The 21,354-nt window shown below is 52.7% G+C and overlaps 1 protein-coding gene across 2 annotated transcripts in view; it reads left to right on the top strand.

Annotated features, from left to right (window-relative positions):
* The window catches only part of LOC112216462 (V-type proton ATPase subunit S1), a 58,461-nt gene extending 45,422 nt beyond the window's left edge, over positions 1-13,039 (top strand). For both annotated transcript variants that reach the window (XM_042299878.1, XM_042299877.1), the window contains exons 5-8: positions 11,600-11,757; positions 11,877-11,927; positions 12,010-12,247; positions 12,675-13,039. In XM_042299878.1, coding sequence (XP_042155812.1) covers positions 11,600-11,757; positions 11,877-11,927; positions 12,010-12,247; positions 12,675-12,884 — 657 coding nt within the window. In that variant the 3' untranslated portion in view covers positions 12,885-13,039. The remainder of the gene's footprint in view (positions 1-11,599; positions 11,758-11,876; positions 11,928-12,009; positions 12,248-12,674) is intronic.
* The last annotated feature ends 8,315 nt before the right edge of the window (positions 13,040-21,354 follow it).

The raw sequence follows: 21,354 nt of genomic DNA, 5'->3' as shown, positions 1-21,354 counted from the left end.
GCAGTAGGTGGTACTGCTGTAACGGAGCAGTAGGTGGTACTGCTGTAACGGGCAGTAGGTGGTACTGCTGTAACGGAGCAGTAGGTGGTGCTGCTGTACGGGTTAACGGGCAGTAGGTGGTACTGCTGTAACGGGTAACGGGCAGTACGTGATGCTGCTGTAACGGGGTAACGGGCAGTAGGTGGTGCTGCTGTAACAGAGCAGTAGGTGGTACTGCTGTAACGGGTAATGGAGCAGTAGGTGATACTGCTGTAACGGGGTAATGGAGCAGTAGATGGTACTGCTATAACGGAGCAGTAGGTGGTACTGCTGTAACGGGGTAATGGAGCAGTAGGTGATACTGCTGTAACGGGGTAATGGAGCAGTAGGTGGTACTGCTATAACGGAGCAGTAGGTGGTACTGCTGTAACGGGCAACGGAGCAGTAGGTGGTACTGCTGTAACGGTGTAACAGAGCAGTACGTGATGCTGCTGTAACAGGGTAACGGAGCAGTAGGTGGTACTGCTGTAACGGGGTAACGGAGCAGTAGGTGGTGCTGCTGTAACAGAGCAGTAGGTGGTACTGCTGTAACAGTAACGGAGCAGTAGGTGGTACTGCTGTAATGGAGCAGTAGGTGGTACTGCTGTAACGGGAGCAGTAGGTGGTGCTGCTGTAACGGGGTAACGGAGCAGAAGGTGGTACTGCTGTAACGGCGCAGGCGGTGATACTGCTGTAACGGGCGCAGGCGGTGGTACTGCTGTAACGGAGCAGGCGGTGGTACTGCTGTAACGGAGCAGGCGGTGGTACTGCTGCAACGGAGCAGTAGGTGGTACTGCTGTAACGGCAGTAGGGTGGTACTGCTGTAACGGGCAGTAGGTGATACTGCTGTAACGGAGCAGTAGGTGGTACTGCTGTAACGGGGTAACAGAGCAGTAGGTGGTACTGCTGTAACGGAGCAGTAGGTGGTGCTGCTTTAACGGAGCAGTAGGTGGTGCTGCTGTAACGGAGCAGTAGGTGGTGCTGCTGTAACGGAGCAGTAGGTGGTACTGCTGGAACGGAACAGTAGGTGGTATTGCTGTAATAGGGTAATGGAGCAGTAGGTGGTACTGCTATAACGGAGCAGTACATGGTGCTGCTGTAACGGGGTAACGGAGCAGTAGGTGGTACTGCTGTAACAGGGTAACGGAGCAGTACGTGATGCTGCTGTAACGGGGTAACGGAGCAGTAGGTGGTGCTGTAACAGAGCAGTAGGTGGTACTGCTGTAACGGGGTAATGGAGCAGTAGGTGATACTGCTGTAACGGGGGTAATGGAGCAGTAGGTGGTACTGCTGTAACGGGTAACGGAGCAGTACGTGATGCTGCTGTAACGGGCAACGGAGCAGTAGGTGGTACTGCTGTAACGGGGTAACGGAGCAGTAGGTGGTGCTGCTGTAATGGAGCAGTAGGTGGTGCTGCTGTAACGGGCAGTTGGTGGTGGTGCTGTGACGGGGTAACGGAGCAGTAGGTGGTGCTGCTGTAACGGAGCAGTAGGTGGTGCTGCTGTAACGGAGCAGTAGGTGGTACTGCTGTAACGGAGCAGTAGGTGGTACTGCTGTAACGGAGCAGTAGGTGGTGCTGCTGTGACGGGGTAACGGAGCAGTAGGTGGTGGTGCTGTAACGGAGCAGTAGGTGGTGGTGCTGTAACGGGCAGTAGGTGGTGCTGCTGTAACGGGCAGTAGGTGGTACTGCTGTAACGGAGCAGTAGGTGGTACTGCTGTAACGGGCAGTAGGTGGTACTGCTGTAACGGAGCAGTAGGTGGTACTGCTGTAACGGGCAGTAGGTGGTACTGCTGTAACGGGGCAGTAGGTGGTACTGCTGTAACGGAGCAGTAGGTGGTACTGCTGTAACGGAGCAGTAGGTGGTACTGCTGTAACGGGCAGTAGGTGGTACTGCTGTAACGGAGCAGTAGGTGGTACTGCTGTAACGGGCAGTAGGTGGTACTGCTGTAACGGAGCAGTAGGTGGTGCTGCTGTAACGGGCAGTAGGTGGTGCTGCTGTAACGGAGCAGTAGGTGGTACTGCTGTAACGGAGCAGTAGGTGGTACTGCTGTAACGGGCAGTAGGTGGTACTGCTGTAACGGGCAGTAGGTGGTACTGCTGTAACGGAGCAGTAGGTGGTGCTGCTGTAACGGGCAGTAGGTGGTGCTGCTGTGACGGGGTAACGGAGCAGTAGGTGGTGGTGCTGTAACGGAGCAGTAGGTGGTGCTGCTGTAACGGAGCAGTAGGTGGTGCTGCTGTAACGGAGCAGTAGGTGGTGCTGCTGTAACGGAGCAGTAGGTGGTACTGCTGTAACGGAGCAGTAGGTGGTACTGCTGTAACGGGCAGTAGGTGGTACTGCTGTAACGGAGCAGTAGGTGGTACTGCTGTAACGGGCAGTAGGTGGTACTGCTGTAACGGAGCAGTAGGTGGTACTGCTGTAACGGAGCAGTAGGTGGTACTGCTGTAACGGAGCAGTAGGTGGTACTGCTGTAACGGGCAGTAGGTGGTACTGCTGTAACGGAGCAGTAGGTGGTGCTGCTGTACGGGTTAACGGAGCAGTAGGTGGTACTGCTGTAACGGGGTAACGGAGCAGTGGTGATGCTGCTGTAACGGGGTAACGGGCAGTAGGTGGTGCTGCTGTAACAGAGCAGTAGGTGGTACTGCTGTAACGGGCAATGGAGCAGTAGGTGATACTGCTGTAACGGGGTAATGGAGCAGTAGATGGTACTGCTATAACGGAGCAGTAGGTGGTACTGCTGTAACGGGGTAATGGAGCAGTAGGTGATACTGCTGTAACGGGTAATGGAGCAGTAGGTGGTACTGCTATAACGGAGCAGTAGGTGGTACTGCTGTAACGGGTAACGGAGCAGTAGGTGGTACTGCTGTAACGGTGTAACAGAGCAGTACGTGATGCTGCTGTAACAGGGTAACGGAGCAGTAGGTGGTACTGCTGTAACGGGGTAACGGAGCAGTAGGTGGTGCTGCTGTAACAGAGCAGTAGGTGGTACTGCTGTAACGGAGCAGTAGGTGGTACTGCTGTAATGGAGCAGTAGGTGGTACTGCTGTAACGGAGCAGTAGGTGGTGCTGCTGTAACGGAGCAGTTGGTGGTGGTGCTGTGACGGGGGGAACGGAGCAGTAGGTGGTGCTGCTGTAACGGAGCAGTAGGTGGTGCTGCTGTAACGGAGCAGTAGGTGGTACTGCTGTAACGGAGCAGTAGGTGGTACTGCTGTAACGGAGCAGTAGGTGGTGCTGCTGTGACGGGCAGTAGGTGGTGCTGCTGTAACGGGCAGTAGGTGGTGCTGCTGTAACGGAGCAGTAGGTGGTGCTGCTGTAACGGAGCAGTAGGTGGTGCTGCTGTAACGGAGCAGTAGGTGGTACTGCTGTAACGGAGCAGTAGGTGGTACTGCTGTAACGGAGCAGTAGGTGGTACTGCTGTAACGGAGCAGTAGGTGGTACTGCTGTAACGGAGCAGTAGGTGGTACTGCTGTAACGGGCAGTAGGTGGTACTGCTGTAACGGAGCAGTAGGTGGTACTGCTGTAACGGAGCAGTAGGTGGTGCTGCTGTACGGGTTAACGGAGCAGTAGGTGGTACTGCTGTAACGGGGTAACGGAGCAGTACGTGATGCTGCTGTAACGGGGTAACGGAGCAGTAGGTGGTGCTGCTGTAACAGAGCAGTAGGTGGTGCTGCTGTAACGGGGTAATGGAGCAGTAGGTGATACTGCTGTAACGGGGTAATGGAGCAGTAGATGGTACTGCTATAACGGAGCAGTAGGTGGTACTGCTGTAACGGGGTAATGGAGCAGTAGGTGATACTGCTGTAACGGGGTAATGGAGCAGTAGGTGGTACTGCTATAACGGAGCAGTAGGTGGTACTGCTGTAACGGGAGTAACGGAGCAGTACGTGATGCTGCTGTAACAGGGTAACGGAGCAGTAGGTGGTACTGCTGTAACGGGGTAACGGAGCAGTAGGTGGTGCTGCTGTAACAGAGCAGTAGGTGGTACTGCTGTAACGGAGCAGTAGGTGGTACTGCTGTAATGGAGCAGTAGGTGGTACTGCTGTAACGGAGCAGTAGGTGGTGCTGCTGTAACGGGGTAACGGAGCAGAAGGTGGTACTGCTGTAACGGCGCAGGCGGTGGTACTGCTGTAACGGCGCAGGCGGTGGTACTGCTGTAACGGAGCAGGCGGTGGTACTGCTGTAACGGAGCAGGCGGTGGTACTGCTGCAACGGAGCAGTAGGTGGTACTGCTGTAACGGAGCAGTAGGTGGTACTGCTGTAACGGAGCAGTAGGTGATACTGCTGTAACGGAGTAGGTGGTACTGCTGTAACGGGGTAACAGAGCAGTAGGTGGTACTGCTGTAACGGGCAGTAGGTGGTGCTGCTGTAACGGGCAGTAGGTGGTGCTGCTGTAACGGGCAGTAGGTGGTGCTGCTGTAACGGAGCAGTAGGTGGTACTGCTGGAACGGAACAGTAGGTGGTATTGCTGTAATAGGGTAACGGAGCAGTAGGTGGTACTGCTATAACGGAGCAGTACGTGGTGCTGCTGTAACTGGGTAACGGAGCAGTAGGTGGTACTGCTGTAATGGGGTAACGGAGCAGTATGTGATGCTGCTGTAACGGTAACGGAGCAGTAGGTGGTGCTGCTGTAACAGAGCAGTAGGTGGTACTTCTGTAACGGGGTAATGGAGCAGTAGGTGATACTGCTGTAACGGGGTAATGGAGCAGTAGGTGGTACTGCTATAACGGGGCAACGGAGCAGTACGTGATGCTGCTGTAACGGGGTAACGGAGCAGTAGGTGGTACTGCTGTAACGGGGTAACGGAGCAGTAGGTGGTGCTGCTGTAATGGAGCAGTAGGTGGTGCTGCTGTAACGGAGCAGTAGGTTGTACTGCTGTAACGGAGCAGTTGGTGGTGGTGCTGTGACGGGGTAACGGAGCAGTAGGTGGTGCTGCTGTAACGGAGCAGTAGGTGGTGCTGCTGTAACGGGCAGTAGGTGGTACTGCTGTAACGGAGCAGTAGGTGGTACTGCTGTAACGGAGCAGTAGGTGGTGCTGCTGTGACGGGGTAACGGGCAGTAGGTGGTGGTGCGGTAACGGGCAGTAGGTGGTGCTGCTGTAACGGAGCAGTAGGTGGTGCTGCTGTAACGGGCAGTAGGTGGTGCTGCTGTAACGGGCAGTAGGTGGTACTGCTGTAACGGAGCAGTAGGTGGTACTGCTGTAACGGAGCAGTAGGTGGTACTGCTGTAACGGAGCAGTAGGTGGTACTGCTGTAACGGGCAGTAGGTGGTACTGCTGTAACGGAGCAGTAGGTGGTACTGCTGTAACGGAGCAGTAGGTGGTACTGCTGTAACGGAGCAGTAGGTGGTACTGCTGTAACGGAGCAGTAGGTGGTACTGCTGTAACGGAGCAGTAGGTGGTGCTGCTGTAACGGAGCAGTAGGTGGTGCTGCTGTAACGGAGCAGTAGGTGGTGCTGCTGTAACGGGCAGTAGGTGGTACTGCTGTAACGGAGCAGTAGGTGGTACTGCTGTAACGGAGCAGTAGGTGGTACTGCTGTAACGGGCAGTAGGTGGTGCTGCTGTAACGGAGCAGTAGGTGGTGCTGCTGTGACGGGGTAACGGAGCAGTAGGTGGTGGTGCTGTAACGGGCAGTAGGTGGTGCTGCTGTAACGGAGCAGTAGGTGGTGCTGCTGTAACGGAGCAGTAGGTGGTGCTGCTGTAACGGAGCAGTAGGTGGTACTGCTGTAACGGAGCAGTAGGTGGTACTGCTGTAACGGAGCAGTAGGTGGTACTGCTGTAACGGGCAGTAGGTGGTACTGCTGTAACGGAGCAGTAGGTGGTACTGCTGTAACGGGGTAGCAGTAGGTGGTACTGCTGTAACGGAGCAGTAGGTGGTACTGCTGTAACGGGCAGTAGGTGGTACTGCTGTAACGGGCAGTAGGTGGTACTGCTGTAACGGAGCAGTAGGTGGTGCTGCTGTACGGGTTAACGGAGCAGTAGGTGGTACTGCTGTAACGGGGTAACGGAGCAGTACGTGATGCTGCTGTAACGGGGTAACGGAGCAGTAGGTGGTGCTGCTGTAACAGAGCAGTAGGTGGTACTGCTGTAACGGGGTAATGGAGCAGTAGGTGATACTGCTGTAACGGGGGTAATGGAGCAGTAGATGGTACTGCTATAACGGGTAGCAGTAGGTGGTACTGCTGTAATGGGGTAATGGAGCAGTAGGTGATACTGCTGTAACGGGGTAATGGAGCAGTAGGTGGTACTGCTATAACGGAGCAGTAGGTGGTACTGCTGTAACGGTGTAACGGAGCAGTACGTGATGCTGCTGTAACAGGGTAACGGAGCAGTAGGTGGTACTGCTGTAACGGGGTAACGGAGCAGTAGGTGGTGCTGCTGTAACAGAGCAGTAGGTGGTACTGCTGTAACGGAGCAGTAGGTGGTACTGCTGTAATGGAGCAGTAGGTGGTACTGCTGTAACGGAGCAGTAGGTGGTGCTGCTGTAACGGGGTAACGGAGCAGTAGGTGGTGCTGCTGTAATGGAGCAGTAGGTGGTGCTGCTGTAACGGAGCAGTAGGTTGTACTGCTGTAACGGAGCAGTTGGTGGTGGTGCTGTGACGGGGTAACGGAGCAGTAGGTGGTGCTGCTGTAACGGAGCAGTAGGTGGTGCTGCTGTAACGGAGCAGTAGGTGGTACTGCTGTAACGGAGCAGTAGGTGGTACTGCTGTAACGGAGCAGTAGGTGGTGCTGCTGTGACGGGGTAACGGAGCAGTAGGTGGTGGTGCGGTAACGGAGCAGTAGGTGGTGCTGCTGTAACGGAGCAGTAGGTGGTGCTGCTGTAACGGAGCAGTAGGTGGTGCTGCTGTAACGGGCAGTAGGTGGTACTGCTGTAACGGAGCAGTAGGTGGTACTGCTGTAACGGGCAGTAGGTGGTACTGCTGTAACGGGCAGTAGGTGGTACTGCTGTAACGGGCAGTAGGTGGTACTGCTGTAACGGAGCAGTAGGTGGTACTGCTGTAACGGAGCAGTAGGTGGTACTGCTGTAACGGGCAGTAGGTGGTACTGCTGTAACGGAGCAGTAGGTGGTACTGCTGTAACGGAGCAGTAGGTGGTGCTGCTGTAACGGAACAGTAGGTGGTGCTGCTGTAACGGAGCAGTAGGTGGTGCTGCTGTAACGGGCAGTAGGTGGTACTGCTGTAACGGGCAGTAGGTGGTACTGCTGTAACGGAGCAGTAGGTGGTACTGCTGTAACGGAGCAGTAGGTGGTGCTGCTGTAACGGAGCAGTAGGTGGTGCTGCTGTGACGGGGTAACGGGCAGTAGGTGGTGGTGCGGTAACGGAGCAGTAGGTGGTGCTGCTGTAACGGGCAGTAGGTGGTGCTGCTGTAACGGGCAGTAGGTGGTGCTGCTGTAACGGAGCAGTAGGTGGTACTGCTGTAACGGAGCAGTAGGTGGTACTGCTGTAACGGGCAATGCAGTAGGTGGTACTGCTGTAACGGAGCAGTAGGTGGTACTGCTGTGACGGGGTAACGGGCAGTAGGTGGTACTGCTGTAACGGAGCAGTAGGTGGTACTGCTGTAACGGAGCAGTAGGTGGTACTGCTGTAACGGAGCAGTAGGTGGTACTGCTGTAACGGAGCAGTAGGTGGTACTGCTGTAACGGAGCAGTAGGTGGTGCTGCTGTACGGGTTAACGGGCAGTAGGTGGTACTGCTGTAACGGGGTAACGGAGCAGTAGGTGGTACTGCTGTAACGGGGTAACAGAGCAGTAGGTGGTGCTGCTGTAACAGAGCAGTAGGTGGTACTGCTGTAATGGGGTAATGGAGCAGTAGGTGATACTGCTGTAACGGGGTAATGGAGCAGTAGGTGGTACTGCTATAACGGAGCAGTAGGTGGTACTGCTGTAACGGTGTAACGGAGCAGTACGTGATGCTGCTGTAACGGGGTAATGGAGCAGTAGGTGGTACTGCTATAACGGAGCAGTAGGTGGTACTGCTGTAACGGGGTAACGGAGCAGTAGGTGGTACTGCTGTAACGGTGTAACAGAGCAGTAGGTGATGCTGCTGTAACAGGGTAATGGAGCAGTAGGTGGTACTGCTGTAACGGGGTAACGGAGCAGTAGGTGGTGCTGCTGTAACAGAGCAGTAGGTGGTACTGCTGTAACGGAGCAGTAGGTGGTACTGCTGTAATGGAGCAGTAGGTGGTACTGCTGTAACGGAGCAGTAGGTGGTGCTGCTGTAACGGGTAACGGAGCAGAAGGTGGTACTGCTGTAACGGCGCAGGCGGTGATACTGCTGTAACGGCGCAGGCGGTGGTACTGCTGTAACGGAGCAGGCGGTGGTACTGCTGTAACGGAGCAGGCGGTGGTACTGCTGCAACGGAGCAGTAGGTGGTACTGCTGTAACGGAGCAGTAGGTGGTACTGCTGTAACGGAGCAGTAGGTGATACTGCTGTAACGGGCAGTAGGTGGTACTGCTGTAACGGGGTAACAGAGCAGTAGGTGGTACTGCTGTAACGGAGCAGTAGGTGGTGCTGCTGTAACGGAGCAGTAGGTGGTGCTGCTGTAACGGAGCAGTAGGTGGTGCTGCTGTAACGGAGCAGTAGGTGGTACTGCTATAACGGGGTAACGGAGCAGTAGGTGGTGCTGCTGTAACGGGGTAACGGAGCAGTAGGTGGTACTGCTGTAACGGGGTAACGGAGCAGTATGTGATGCTGCTGTAACGGGGTAACGGAGCAGTAGGTGGTGCTGCTGTAACAGAGCAGTAGGTGGTACTGCTGTAACGGGGTAATGGAGCAGTAGGTGATACTGCTGTAACGGGGTAATGGAGCAGTAGGTGGTACTGCTATAACGGGGTAACGGAGCAGTACGTGATGCTGCTGTAACGGGGTAACGGAGCAGTAGGTGGTACTGCTGTAACGGGGTAACGGGCAGTAGGTGGTGCTGCTGTAATGGAGCAGTAGGTGGTGCTGCTGTAACGGAGCAGTTGGTGGTGGTGCTGTGACGGGGTAACGGAGCAGTAGGTGGTGCTGCTGTAACGGAGCAGTAGGTGGTGCTGCTGTAACGGAGCAGTAGGTGGTACTGCTGTAACGGAGCAGTAGGTGGTACTGCTGTAACGGAGCAGTAGGTGGTGCTGCTGTGACGGGGTAACGGAGCAGTAGGTGGTGGTGCGGTAACGGGCAGTAGGTGGTGCTGCTGTAACGGGCAGTAGGTGCTGCTGCTGTAACGGAGCAGTAGGTGGTGCTGCTGTAACGGAGCAGTAGGTGGTACTGCTGTAACGGAGCAGTAGGTGGTACTGCTGTAACGGAGCAGTAGGTGGTACTGCTGTAACGGAGCAGTAGGTGGTACTGCTGTAACGGGCAGTAGGTGGTACTGCTGTAACGGAGCAGTAGGTGGTACTGCTGTAACGGAGCAGTAGGTGGTACTGCTGTAACGGAGCAGTAGGTGGTACTGCTGTAACGGAGCAGTAGGTGGTGCTGCTGTAACGGGCAGTAGGTGGTGCTGCTGTAACGGAGCAGTAGGTGGTGCTGCTGTAACGGGCAGTAGGTGGTACTGCTGTAACGGAGCAGTAGGTGGTACTGCTGTAACGGAGCAGTAGGTGGTACTGCTGTAACGGAGCAGTAGGTGGTACTGCTGTAACGGAGCAGTAGGTGGTGCTGCTGTAACGGCAGTGCTGCTGTAACGGGCAGCAGTAGGTGGTACTGCTGGAACGGAACAGTAGGTGGTATTGCTGTAATAGGGTAACGGAGCAGTAGGTGGTACTGCTATAACGGGGTAACGCAGTATGTGATGCTGCTGTAACGGGGTAACGGAGCAGTAGGTGGTGCTGCTGTAACAGAGCAGTAGGTGGTACTGCTGTAACGGGGCAGTAATGGAGCAGTAGGTGATACTGCTGTAACGGGGTAATGGAGCAGTAGGTGGTACTGCTATAACGGAGCAGTAGGTGGTACTGCTGTAACGGGGTAATGGAGTAGTAGGTGATACTGCTGTAACGGGGTAATGGAGCAGTAGGTGGTACTGCTGTAACGGGGTAACAGAGCAGTAGGTGGTACTGCTGTAACGGGGTAACGGAGCAGTAGGTGGTACTGCTGTAACGGGGTAACGGAGCAGTACGTGATGCTGCTGTAACGGGGTAACGGAGCAGTAGGTGGTACTGCTGTAACGGGGTAACGGAGCAGTAGGTGGTGCTGCTGTAACGGAGCAGTAGGTGGTGCTGCTGTAACGGAGCAGTAGGTGGTGCCGCTGTAACAGGGTAACGAAGCAGTAGGTGGTGCTGCTGTAACGGAGCAGTAGGTTGTACTGCTGTAACGGAGCAGTTGGTGGTGGTGCTGTGACGGGGTAGGGCAGTAGGTGGTGCTGCTGTAACGGAGCAGTAGGTGGTGCTGCTGTAACGGAGCAGTAGGTGGTACTGCTGTAACGGAGCAGTAGGTGGTACTGCTGTAACGGAGCAGTAGGTGGTGCTGCTGTGACGGGGTAACGGTAGGTGGTGGTGCTGTAACGGAGCAGTAGGTGGTGCTGCTGTAACGGAGCAGTAGGTGGTGCTGCTGTAACGGAGCAGTAGGTGGTGCTGCTGTAACGGAGCAGTAGGTGGTGCTGCTGTAACGGAGCAGTAGGTGGTACTGCTGTAACGGAGCAGTAGGTGGTACTGCTGTAACGGAGCAGTAGGTGGTACTGCTGTAACGGTAACGCAGTAGGTGGTACTGCTGTAACGGAGCAGTAGGTGGTACTGCTGTAACGGAGCAGTAGGTGGTACTGCTGTAACGGAGCAGTAGGTGGTACTGCTGTAACGGAGCAGTAGGTGGTACTGCTGTAACGGGCAGTAGGTGGTGCTGCTGTAACGGAGCAGTAGGTGGTGCTGCTGTAACGGAGCAGTAGGTGGTGCTGCTGTGACGGGGGTGCTAACGGAGCAGTAGGTGGTGCTGCTGTAACGGGCAGTAGGTGGTGCTGCTGTAACGGAGCAGTAGGTGGTGCTGCTGTAACGGAGCTGTAGGTGGTACTGCTGTAACGGAGCAGTAGGTGGTACTGCTGTAACGGAGCAGTAGGTGGTACTGCTGTAACGGAGCAGTAGGTGGTACTGCTGTAACGGGCAGTAGGTGGTACTGCTGTAACGGAGCAGTAGGTGGTACTGCTGTAACGGAGCAGTAGGTGGTACTGCTGTAACGGAGCAGTAGGTGGTACTGCTGTAACGGAGCAGTAGGTGGTGCTGCTGTAACGGAGCAGTAGGTGGTGCTGCTGTAACGGGCAGTAGGTGGTACTGCTGTAACGGAGCAATAGGTGGTGCTGCTGTAACGGAGCAGTAGGTGGTGCTGCTGTAACGGAGCAGTAGGTGGTGCTGCTGTAACGGAGCAGTAGGTGGTACTGCTGTAACGGAGAAGTAGGTGGTACTGCTGTAACGGAGCAGTAGGTGGTGCTGCTGTAACGGAGCAGTAGGTGGTGCTGCTGTAACGGAGCAGTAGGTGGTGCTGCTGTGACGGGGTAACGGAGCAGCAGAGAAATTTAGCCTCATTTCATGCTCTTAGTTGTTGTGGCAGTCGGCCAGATACAGCTGTTTTCTTTGTGCTGATTCTACCTTGAAGAGATGAGGATTTATTTCTGAACTCCTCTCCCCAGGAGGGCGGAGGCGGCTGTATCATGCTGTGGGCGGAGAACCTGACCGTGAGCGTGCTCCGTGGTGGTCGCTGGGAACGACACGACCTCACCTCTCTGACCTTTGGAGAGGGCGTGACCCCTAGGCTCCAGGGCTCCCTCTGCAACCAATCACACTCCAGGTCGGGGGTTTAGTGCTGGAACCATGGGAACAGCAGCCTTGTGGGAATGATTGGGATTAATTATGTTGTAGTCGATTTTTCTTTTAATAAAATATTTTTCTTTCATCTCTGTCTGTCAGTCTGGTTCTAAACTATGAGAATATCCTGGGACATCGCTCCTTCAAACTAGTGTGAGTTGACTGGAGACACACACACACACACACTGTTACAAACCAAGACATTTGAACTGATGTTGTGTGTGTGTGTCTCCAGGTTTGCCATGTCCCAGCGCCACTACAAGGTGTCAGCTCGCCGCTGGTTCACGCTAGACGCCGTGGAGATAGAATACGACGGTCAGAAAGCAACGTTTAACGGGAGCCGTAACGTGTACGCGCCGGCTGAGTACTCCTACCGCTGTCAGTCAGTCACTAACTTCAGATACCCCCTCCTGGTTCCGCGCACCTCCAAAGACCCTGCTAACCAGTGGAGGGTCTCCTTCACGGACTTCCAGGTAGGGTCTGTGTTTGCAGTGTGTCTGAAACCAGACGGTACAATACAAGCTGACCGTTGACACACTTTCTACTGTTGCTCTTTCTCCCCTCTCTCTCTCTCCCTATTCCCCCTCCTCCGCCCCTATCCCCCTCCTCCGTGCTCTTTCTCCCCTCTCTCTCTCCCCCCACCCCCCTCCTCTATCACTCTCCCATCTCCCCTCTTTCCCCCCCTCTCTCCCATTTCCTCTCTCTCTCTTCTCCCCCACCCCCTCTATCACTCTCTCCCGTCTCCCCTCCCCCTCTCTCTCCCATGTCCTCTCTCTCTCTTCTCCCCCACCCCCTCCATCACTCTCTCCTGTCTCCCCTCTCTCTCTCCCCTATTCCCCCTCCTCTGTGCTCTTTCTCCCCTCTCTCTCTCTTCTCCCCCCTCTATCCCACCCCCTCTAGATCCAGGGTTTCAACGTGGCAGGGGGAGAGTTCTCCTATGCCAGTGACTGTGCAGGGTTCTTCAGTCCTGGTATCTGGATGGGACTGCTCACCAGTCTACTGATGCTCATGGTCCTGACCTACGGCCTCCATATGATCATGCAGCTACACACCATGGACCGTTTTGATGACCCCAAGGGACCTGCTATCTCCGTACCACAGACTGACTAATACACATATACCACAAGCAAATAATGCCCCAAACACACACACACACACACACACCTTACACTACTTGTTGAGATCATTCCTTTAGTCACTATAGCAACCAGACCACTCAGCGCATGAAAATTAATGGGATAAAGAAGGGGAATACGGGCCGGGAGTAGGGGCCGGAGGAGGGGGGAGTAGGGGGAGGAGGAGGGATAGGGGCCGGAGGAGGGGATAGTGGCCGGAGGAGGGGGTAGGGGCGGAGGAGGGGAGAAAGGAGGGGGGGGCCGGAGGAGGGGATAGTGGCATGAGGGGAGAATGGAGGAGGGAGTATGGGAGGAGGAGGGGGAGAGGGGCCGGAGGAGGGCGGAGGATAGGGGCGGAGGAGGGGGAGTAGGGGATAGGGGCCGGAGGAGGGGGAGTAGGGGCCGGAGGGAGGGGGAATACGGGCCGGGGAGGAGGAGGGCCGGAGGAGGGGAGGGGGCGGAGGAGGGGAGGAGGGGATAGGGGCCGGAGGGGCCGGAGGAGGGGAGTAGGGGCCGGAGGAGGGGGATAGGGGCCGGAGGAGGGGGAGGGGGATACGGGCCGGGGGGAGGAGGGATAGGGGCAGAATAGGGGCCGGAGGAGGGGGAGGAGGGAATACGGGCCGGAGGAGGGGGAGGGGGCCGGAGGAGGGGAATACGGTCCGGAGGAGGGGGAGTAGGGGCCGGAGGAGGGGAATACGGTCCGGAGGAGGGGGAGTAGGGAGGAGGGGGGAATACGGGCCGGGGGAGGGGGAGTAGGGGCCGGAGGAGGGGGATAGGGGCCGGAGGAGGGGATAAAGGGCCGGAGGAGGGGATAGGGGCCGGAGGAGGGGATAGGGGCCGGAGGAGGGGGATAGGGAGCCGGAGGAGGGGGAGTAGGGGCCGGAGGAGGGGGATACGGTCCGGAGGAGGGGGAGTAGGGGCCGGAGGAGGGGGATACGGTCCGGAGGAGGGGGAGTAGGGGCCGGAGGAGGGGGATACGGTCCGGAGGAGGGGAGTAGGGAGCCGGAGGAGGGAATACGGGCCGGGGAGGGAGTAGGGGCCGGAGGAGGGAATACGGGCCGGGGAGGGAGGAGGGGATAGGGGCCGGAGGAGGGGATAGGGGCGGAGGAGGAGGGGGTAGGGGCCGGATGAGGGGATAGGGGCTGGAGGAGGGGATAGGGGCTGGAGGAGGGGATAGGGGCTGGAGGAGGGAGTAGGGACTGGAGGAGGGGGAGGAGGGGATAGGGGCCGGAGGAGGGGATAGGGGCTGGGGATAGGGGCCGGAGGAGGGGGGAATAGGGTCCGGAGGAGGGGATAGAGGCTGGAGGAGGGGGAGTAGGGGCTGGAGGAGGGAGTAGTGGCTGGAGGAGGGGATAGGGGCCGGAGGAGGGGATAGGGCCGGGGAGAAGTAGGGGCCGGAGGGATAGGAGGAGGGAGAGGGGATGAGGGGATAGGGGCTGGAGGAGGGGATAGGGGCTGGAGGAGGGGGATAGGGGCTGGAGGAGGGGAGTAGGGACTGGAGGAGGGGAGGAGGGGGGATAGGGGCCGGAGGAGGGGATAGGGGCTGGGGATAGGGGCCGGAGGAGGGGGGGAATAGGGTCCGGAGGAGGGGGATAGAGGCTGGAGGAGGGCTGGAGGAGGGGAGTAGTGGCTGGAGGAGGGGGATAGGGGCCGGAGGAGGGGGATAGGGGCTGGAGGAGGTGAAGGGGGGATAGGGGCTGGATTAGGGGATAGGGGCCAGAGGAGGGGGGATAGGGGCCGGAGGCGGGGGGATAGGGGCCGGAGCGGGGGATAGGGGCCGGAGGAGGGGGATAGGGGGCGGAGGAGGGGGTTTAGGGTCTGGAGGAGGGGGATACGGGCCGGAGGAGGGGGATAGGGTCTGGAGGAGGGGGATATGGGCCGGAGGAGGGGGAATAGGGTCTGGAGGAGGGGGATACGGGCCGGAGGAGAGGGGGAATAGGGTCCGGAGGAGGGGATAGGGGCCGGAGGAAGGGGGAATAGGGTCCGGAGGAGGGGGAGTAGGGTCCGGAGGAGGGGGAGTAGGGGCCGGAGGAGGGGGGGAATAGGGTCCGGAGGAGGGGGGAATAGGGTCCGGAGGAGGGGGGCAAATATTTCTGTTACTGAAGGGAAGAGTGCGTCTCTCCATCGTTTTTGTTAACTTACTGTAAAGATTCTAAATTATCATGTTTAGTCAATACAGCCTATGTTGTACTCTACATGAATAGCAGCTCTATATTATTATCAGCTCATGTTGTTCTTTACCTGAATAGCAGCTCTATGATGTTATTATTATCAGCCTATGTTGTTCTTTACCTGAATAGCAGCTCTATATTATTATCAGCTCATGTTGTTCTTTACCTGAATAGCAGCTATTTGATGTGTATTTTATTAGTAAAAACGTGTTTGACCTTGTGATTGTGTCTATAGCAGCCTAGGGTAGTAGTGTATAGGTCAACTAGGACTGCTTCTGAAATGGCGTATTCCCTATATAGTGCACTACTTTTAACCAGAGCCCTATGGCGGTGGCCCTACGGACCCTGGTAGGGTGCCATTTCAGAAGCAGACTGGGTTTCACTGGGGTTGTTTTGTGTGTTTTTAGATGTGTGCAGTGTAACAGGGAGTTATTCTATGGGTTTCACTGGGGTTGTTTTGTGTGTTTTTAGATGTGTGCAGTGTAACGGAGTTATTCTATGCTTCAATGGAACTGAAGGGACACAGTGGTACCATGAAGTTACATCAATACATAAATGTTACTATGAAATTTACAATGTGACTTAACAGTTAAATGTTGCTACAAGGGAAGGTTGAGACCCCCATGGATCAGGTCAGAATGTTCTGGACACACCTCTTGACCAGACAGTCAGGTATTAGGGGTCAGAGGTTAGGGAGGGAGGGGGGTGATGACCAGAGGGTTAGATGACCCTCTGTGTTTACTGTGAACAAGGAGAGGCGTTTCCGTTATTGATTGATTGATTGTTCTGTGGTTTATTTAAGTTGGATGTTACTGATGATGCTGTTAAATTGACTTCCTGTTGAACTGAAGAGGCTGTTGTCTGGTCCTCTATCATTCGTAGAGTATTAATCTATTATAACAATGTCTCCGGTCCTGTGCTACTGTTGTGCTGTTGTGCTCCCCCCACACACAGAGGTATGTTTTCACTTTTCAGAATATTGTAAATAAAGACGCTGCCTAAACATGGTTCAGGGTGAATCCCAGTCTATATGCTGCTCCGGGCTCTTTTCAATCTGCACACCTTGCTACCAGCAGTGGTGTAAAGCACTTCAGTAAAATTACTTTAGCGTTTTTTGTGTATCTGTACTTTACTATTTACAGTGCCTTGCGAAAGTATTCGGCCCCCTTGAACTTTGCGACCTTTTGCCACATTTCAGGCTTCAAACATAAAGATATAAAACTGTATTTTTTTGTGAAGAATCAACAACAAGTGGGACACAATCATGAAGTGGAACGACATTTATTGGATATTTCAAACCTTTTTAACAAATCAAAAACTGAAAAATTGGGCGTGCAAAATTAAGGTGTACATATAGGGACAAACATAATGTAGAGCAAAGCTGTACATATAGGGACAAACATCATGTAGAGCAAAGGTGTACATATAGGGACAAACATAATGTAGAGCAAAGCTGTACATTAGACCACAAACAGAAAGCGGACAGGAAACCAAAGATTAAACAGACATCAGTGTAATGGCCCATACGTGCTGTACATTAGACCACAAACAGAAAGCGGACAGGAAACCAAAGATTAAACAGACATCAGTGTAATGGCCCATACGTGCTGTACATTAGACCACAAACAGAAAGCGGACAGGAAACCAAAGATTAAACAGACATCAGTGTAATGGCCCATACGTGCTGTACATTAGACCACAAACAGAAAGCGGACAGGAAACCAAAGATTAAACAGACATCAGTGTAATGGCCCATACGTGCTGTACATTAGACCACAAACAGAAAGCGGACAGGAAACCAAAGATTAAACAGACATCAGTGTAATGGCCCATACGTGCTGTACATTAGACCACAAACAGAAAGCGGACAGGAAACCAAAGATTAAACAGACATCAGTGTAATGGCCCATACGTGCTGTACATTAGACCACAAACAGAAAGCGGACAGGAAACCAAAGATTAAACAGACATCAGTGTAATGGCCCATACGTGCTGTACATTAGACCACAAACAGAAAGCGGACAGGAAACCAAAGATTAAACAGACATCAGTGTAATGGCCCATACGTGCTGTACATTAGACCACAAACAGAAAGACGTGCTGTACATTAGACCACAAACAGAAAGACGTGCTGTACATTAGACCACAAACAGAAAGACGTGCTGTACATTAGACCACAAACAGAAAGACGTGCTGTACATTAGACCACAAACAGATAGACGTGCTGTACATTAGACCACAAACAGAAAGACGTGCTGTACATTAGACCACAAACAGAAAGACGTGCTGTACATTAGACCACAAACAGAAAGACGTGCTGTACATTAGACCACAAACAGAAAGACGTGCTGTACATTAGACCACAAACAGAAAGACGTGCTGTACATTAGACCACAAACAGAAAGACGTGCTGTACATTAGACCACAAACAGAAAGACGTGCTGTACATTAGACCACAAACAGAAAGACGTGCTGTACATTAGACCACAAACAGAAAGACGTGCTGTACATTAGACCACAAACAGAAAGACGTGCTGTACATTAGACCACAAACAGAAAGACGTGCTGTACATTAGACCACAAACAGAAAGAGCGTGCTGTACATTAGACCACAAACAGAAAGACGTGCTGTACATTAGACCACAAACAGAAAGACGTGCTGTACATTAGACCACAAACAGAAAGACGTGCTGTACATTAGACCACAAACAGAAAGACGTGCTGTACATTAGATTAAACAGACATCAAGCCATACGTGCTGTACATTAGACCACAAACAGAAAGACGTGCTGTACATTAGATTAAACAGATATCAGTGTAATGGCCCAAGCCCATACGTGCTGTACACTGTGACACCTAAATACATGATCTATTATGGAAAGAGCAGGACATCATTATAAAGATTAGATAGAGAGGAACAATTAGATAGATGTCCAAACAAACATAAGTGCTTAGGGTAAAGGACATAAGTGCTTAGGTTAAAGGCCATAAGTGCTTAGGGTAAAGGACATGAGTGCTTAGGGTAAAGGCCATAAGTGCTTAGGTTAAAGGACATGAGTGCTTAGGGTAAAGGACATAAGTGCTTAGGTTAAAGGCCATAAGTGCTTAGGGTAAAGGACATGAGTGCTTAGGGTAAAGGCCATAAGTGCTTAGGTTAAAGGACATGAGTGCTTAGGGTAAAGGCCATAAGTGCTTAGGTTAAAGGACATAAGTGCTTAGGTTAAAGGACATAAGTGCTTAGGGTAAAGGACATAAGTGCTTAGGTTAAAGGCCATAAGTGCTTAGGGTAAAGGACATGAGTGCTTAGGGTAAAGGCCATAAGTGCTTAGGTTAAAGGACATGAGTGCTTAGGGTAAAGGCCATAAGTGCTTAGGTTAAAGGACATACGTGCTTAGGTTAAAGGACATAAGTGCTTAGGTTAAAGGACATAAGTGCTTAGGTTAAAGGACATGAGTGCTTAGGGTACAGGCCATAAGTGCTTAGGGTAAAGGACATGAGTGCTTAGGGTAAAGGACATAAGTGCTTAGGGTAAAGGACATAAGTGCTTAGGGTAAAGGACATAAGTGCTTAGGGTAAAGGACATAAGTGCTTAGGTTAAAGGACATAAGTGCTTAGGGTAAAGGACATAAGTGCTTAGGTTAAAGGCCATAAGTGCTTAGGTTAAAGGACATAAGTGCTTAGGTTAAAGGCCATAAGTGCTTAGGTTAAAGGACATAAGTGCTTAGGGTAAAGGACATAAGTGCTTAGGGTAAAGGACATAAGTGCTTAGGGTAAAGGACATAAGTGCTTAGGGTAAAGGACATAAGTGCTTAGGGTAAAGGACATAAGTGCTTAGGGTAAAGGACATAAGTGCTTAGGGTAAAGGACATAAGTGCTTAGGGTAAAGGACATAAGTGCTTAGGGTAAAGGACATAAGTGCTTAGGGTAAAGGACATAAGTGCTTAGGGTAAAGGACATAAGTGCTTAGGTTAAAGGACATAAGTGCTTAGGTTAAAGGACATAAGTGCTTAGGGTAAAGGACATAAGTGCTTAGGGTAAAGGACATAAGTGCTTAGGGTAAGATAGACATACATTAATTTTAGGACAAGAGAGGGTCCTGCCACCATTGTAATCTAATCAAGAGCGGATACAGACGTATTTGGGCATGAACATGGAGGAAGCCTGGACTGAAAGATAATGGTGACCGATGACCTGAGGGAAGTAACTCCATTAACATATGGAATGGACTCATATACTGTGTGTGTATTAATACAGAGCCAGTTCTCTGGGAAAGTGTGTGTTCCGCAGACCATCTAGGCTTCTGATATGTTTGTATTAAAAGCCTATATTGAATTCACAAGTTCTTGTAAGTGTTATATTTTGTAACGATTCTCCACGACAACATGTATCCTGCGTGTGATGTCTCTAGTGTGTGTGTGTGTGTGTGTGTGTGTGTGTGTGTGTGTGTGTGTGTGTGTGTGTGTGTGTGTGTGTGTGATGTCTCTAGTGTGTGTGTGTGTGTGTGTGTGTGTGTGTGTGTGTGTGTGTGATGTCTCTAGTGTGTGTGTGTGTGTGTGTGTGTGTGTGTGTCTCTGTGTGTGTGTGTGTGTGTGTGTGTGTGTGTGTGTGTGTGTCTCTAGTGTGTGTGTGTGTGTGTGTGATGTCTCTAGTGTGTGTGTGTGTGTGTGTGTGTGTGTGTGTGTGTGTGTGTGTGTGTGTGTGTGTGTGTGTGTGTGTGTGTGTGTGTGTGTCTGTGTGTGTGTGTGTGTGTGTGTGTGTGTGTGTGTGTGTGTGTGTGTGTGATGTCTCTATGTCTCTCTAGTGTGTGTGTGTGTGTGTGTGATGTCTCTAGTGTGTGTGTGTGATGTCTCTAGTGTGTGTGTGTGTGTGTGATGTCTCTAGTGTGTGTGTGTGTGTGATGTCTCTAGTGTGTGTGTGTGATGTCTCTAGTGTGTGTGTGTGATGTCTCTAGTGTTTGTGTGTGATGTCTCTAGTGTGTGTGTGTGATGTCTCTAGTGTGTTAGTGATGTCTCTAGTGTGTGTGTGATGTCTCTAGTGTGTGTGTGTGTGTGTGATGTCTCTAGTGTGTTTGTGATGTCTCTAGTGTGTGTGTGATGTCTCTAGTGTGTGTGTGATGTCTCTAGTGTGTGTGTGTGATGTCTCTAGTGTGTGTGTGTGTGTGTGTGATGTCTCTAGTGTGTGTGTGATGTCTCTAGTGTGTGTGTGATGTCTCTAGTGTGTGTGTGTGTGTGTGTGTGTGATGTGTCTAGTGTGTGTGTGTGATGTTTTTTTTTGTGTGTGTCTGTGTGTGATGTCTCTAGAATGTGTGTGTGTGTGTGATGTCTCTAGTGTGTGTGTGTGTGATGTCTCTAGTGTGTGTGTGTGATGTCTCTAGTGTGTGTGCGTGTGATGTCTCTGGTGTGCGTGTGTGTGATGTCTCTAGTGTGTGTGTCTCTAGTGTGTGTGTGTCTCTAGTGTGTGTGTGTGTGTGTGATGATGTGTCTAGTGTGTGTGATGTGTCTAGTGTGTGTGTGGTTGATGACTCTAGTGTGTGTGATGTTTTTGTGTGTGTGTCTGTGTGTGATGTCTCTAGTGTGTGTGTGTGATGTCTCTAGTGTGTGTGTGTGTGATGTCTCTAGAATGTGTGTGTGTGTGTGATGTCTCTAGTGTGTGTGTGTGTGATGTCTCTAGTGTGTGTGTGTGATGTCTCTAGTGTGTGTGCGTGTGATGTCTCTGGTGTGCGTGTGTGTGATGTCTCTAGTGTGTGTGTCTCTAGTGTGTGTGTGTCTCTAGTGTGTGTGTGTGTGTGTGATGTGTCTAGTGTGTGTGATGTGTCTAGTGTGTGTGTGGTTGATGACTCTAGTGTGTGTGATGTTTTGTGTGTGTGTCTGTGTGTGATGTCTCTAGTGTGTGTGTGTGTGATGTCTCTAGTGTGTGTGTGTGTGATGTCTCTAGTGTGTGTGTGTGATGTCTCTGGTGTGCGTGTGTGTGATGTCTCTAGTGTGTGTGTGTGTGTGACGTGTCTAGTGTGTGTGTGGTTGATGACTCTAGTGTGTGTGATGTTTTTTGTGTGTGTCTGTGTGTGATGTCTCTAGTATGTGTGTGTGATGTCTCTAGTGTGTGTGTGTCTGTGTGTGATGTCTCTAGTATGTGTGTGTGTGTGTGATGTCTCTGGTTTGTGTGGGTGTGATGTCTCTAGTGTGTGTGATGTCTCTGGTTTGTGTGTGTGTGATGTCTCTAGTGTGTGCGTGTGATGTCTCTGGTGTGCGTGTGTGTGATGTCTCTAGTGTGTGTGTGTGTGTGATGTGTCTAGTG

The sequence above is a fragment of the Oncorhynchus tshawytscha genome, linkage group LG16, assembly GCF_018296145.1.
Source record: "Oncorhynchus tshawytscha isolate Ot180627B linkage group LG16, Otsh_v2.0, whole genome shotgun sequence".
NCBI classification, from domain to species: Eukaryota; Metazoa; Chordata; class Actinopteri; order Salmoniformes; family Salmonidae; genus Oncorhynchus; species Oncorhynchus tshawytscha.
This window is presented reverse-complemented; position numbering and strand designations above follow the sequence as displayed.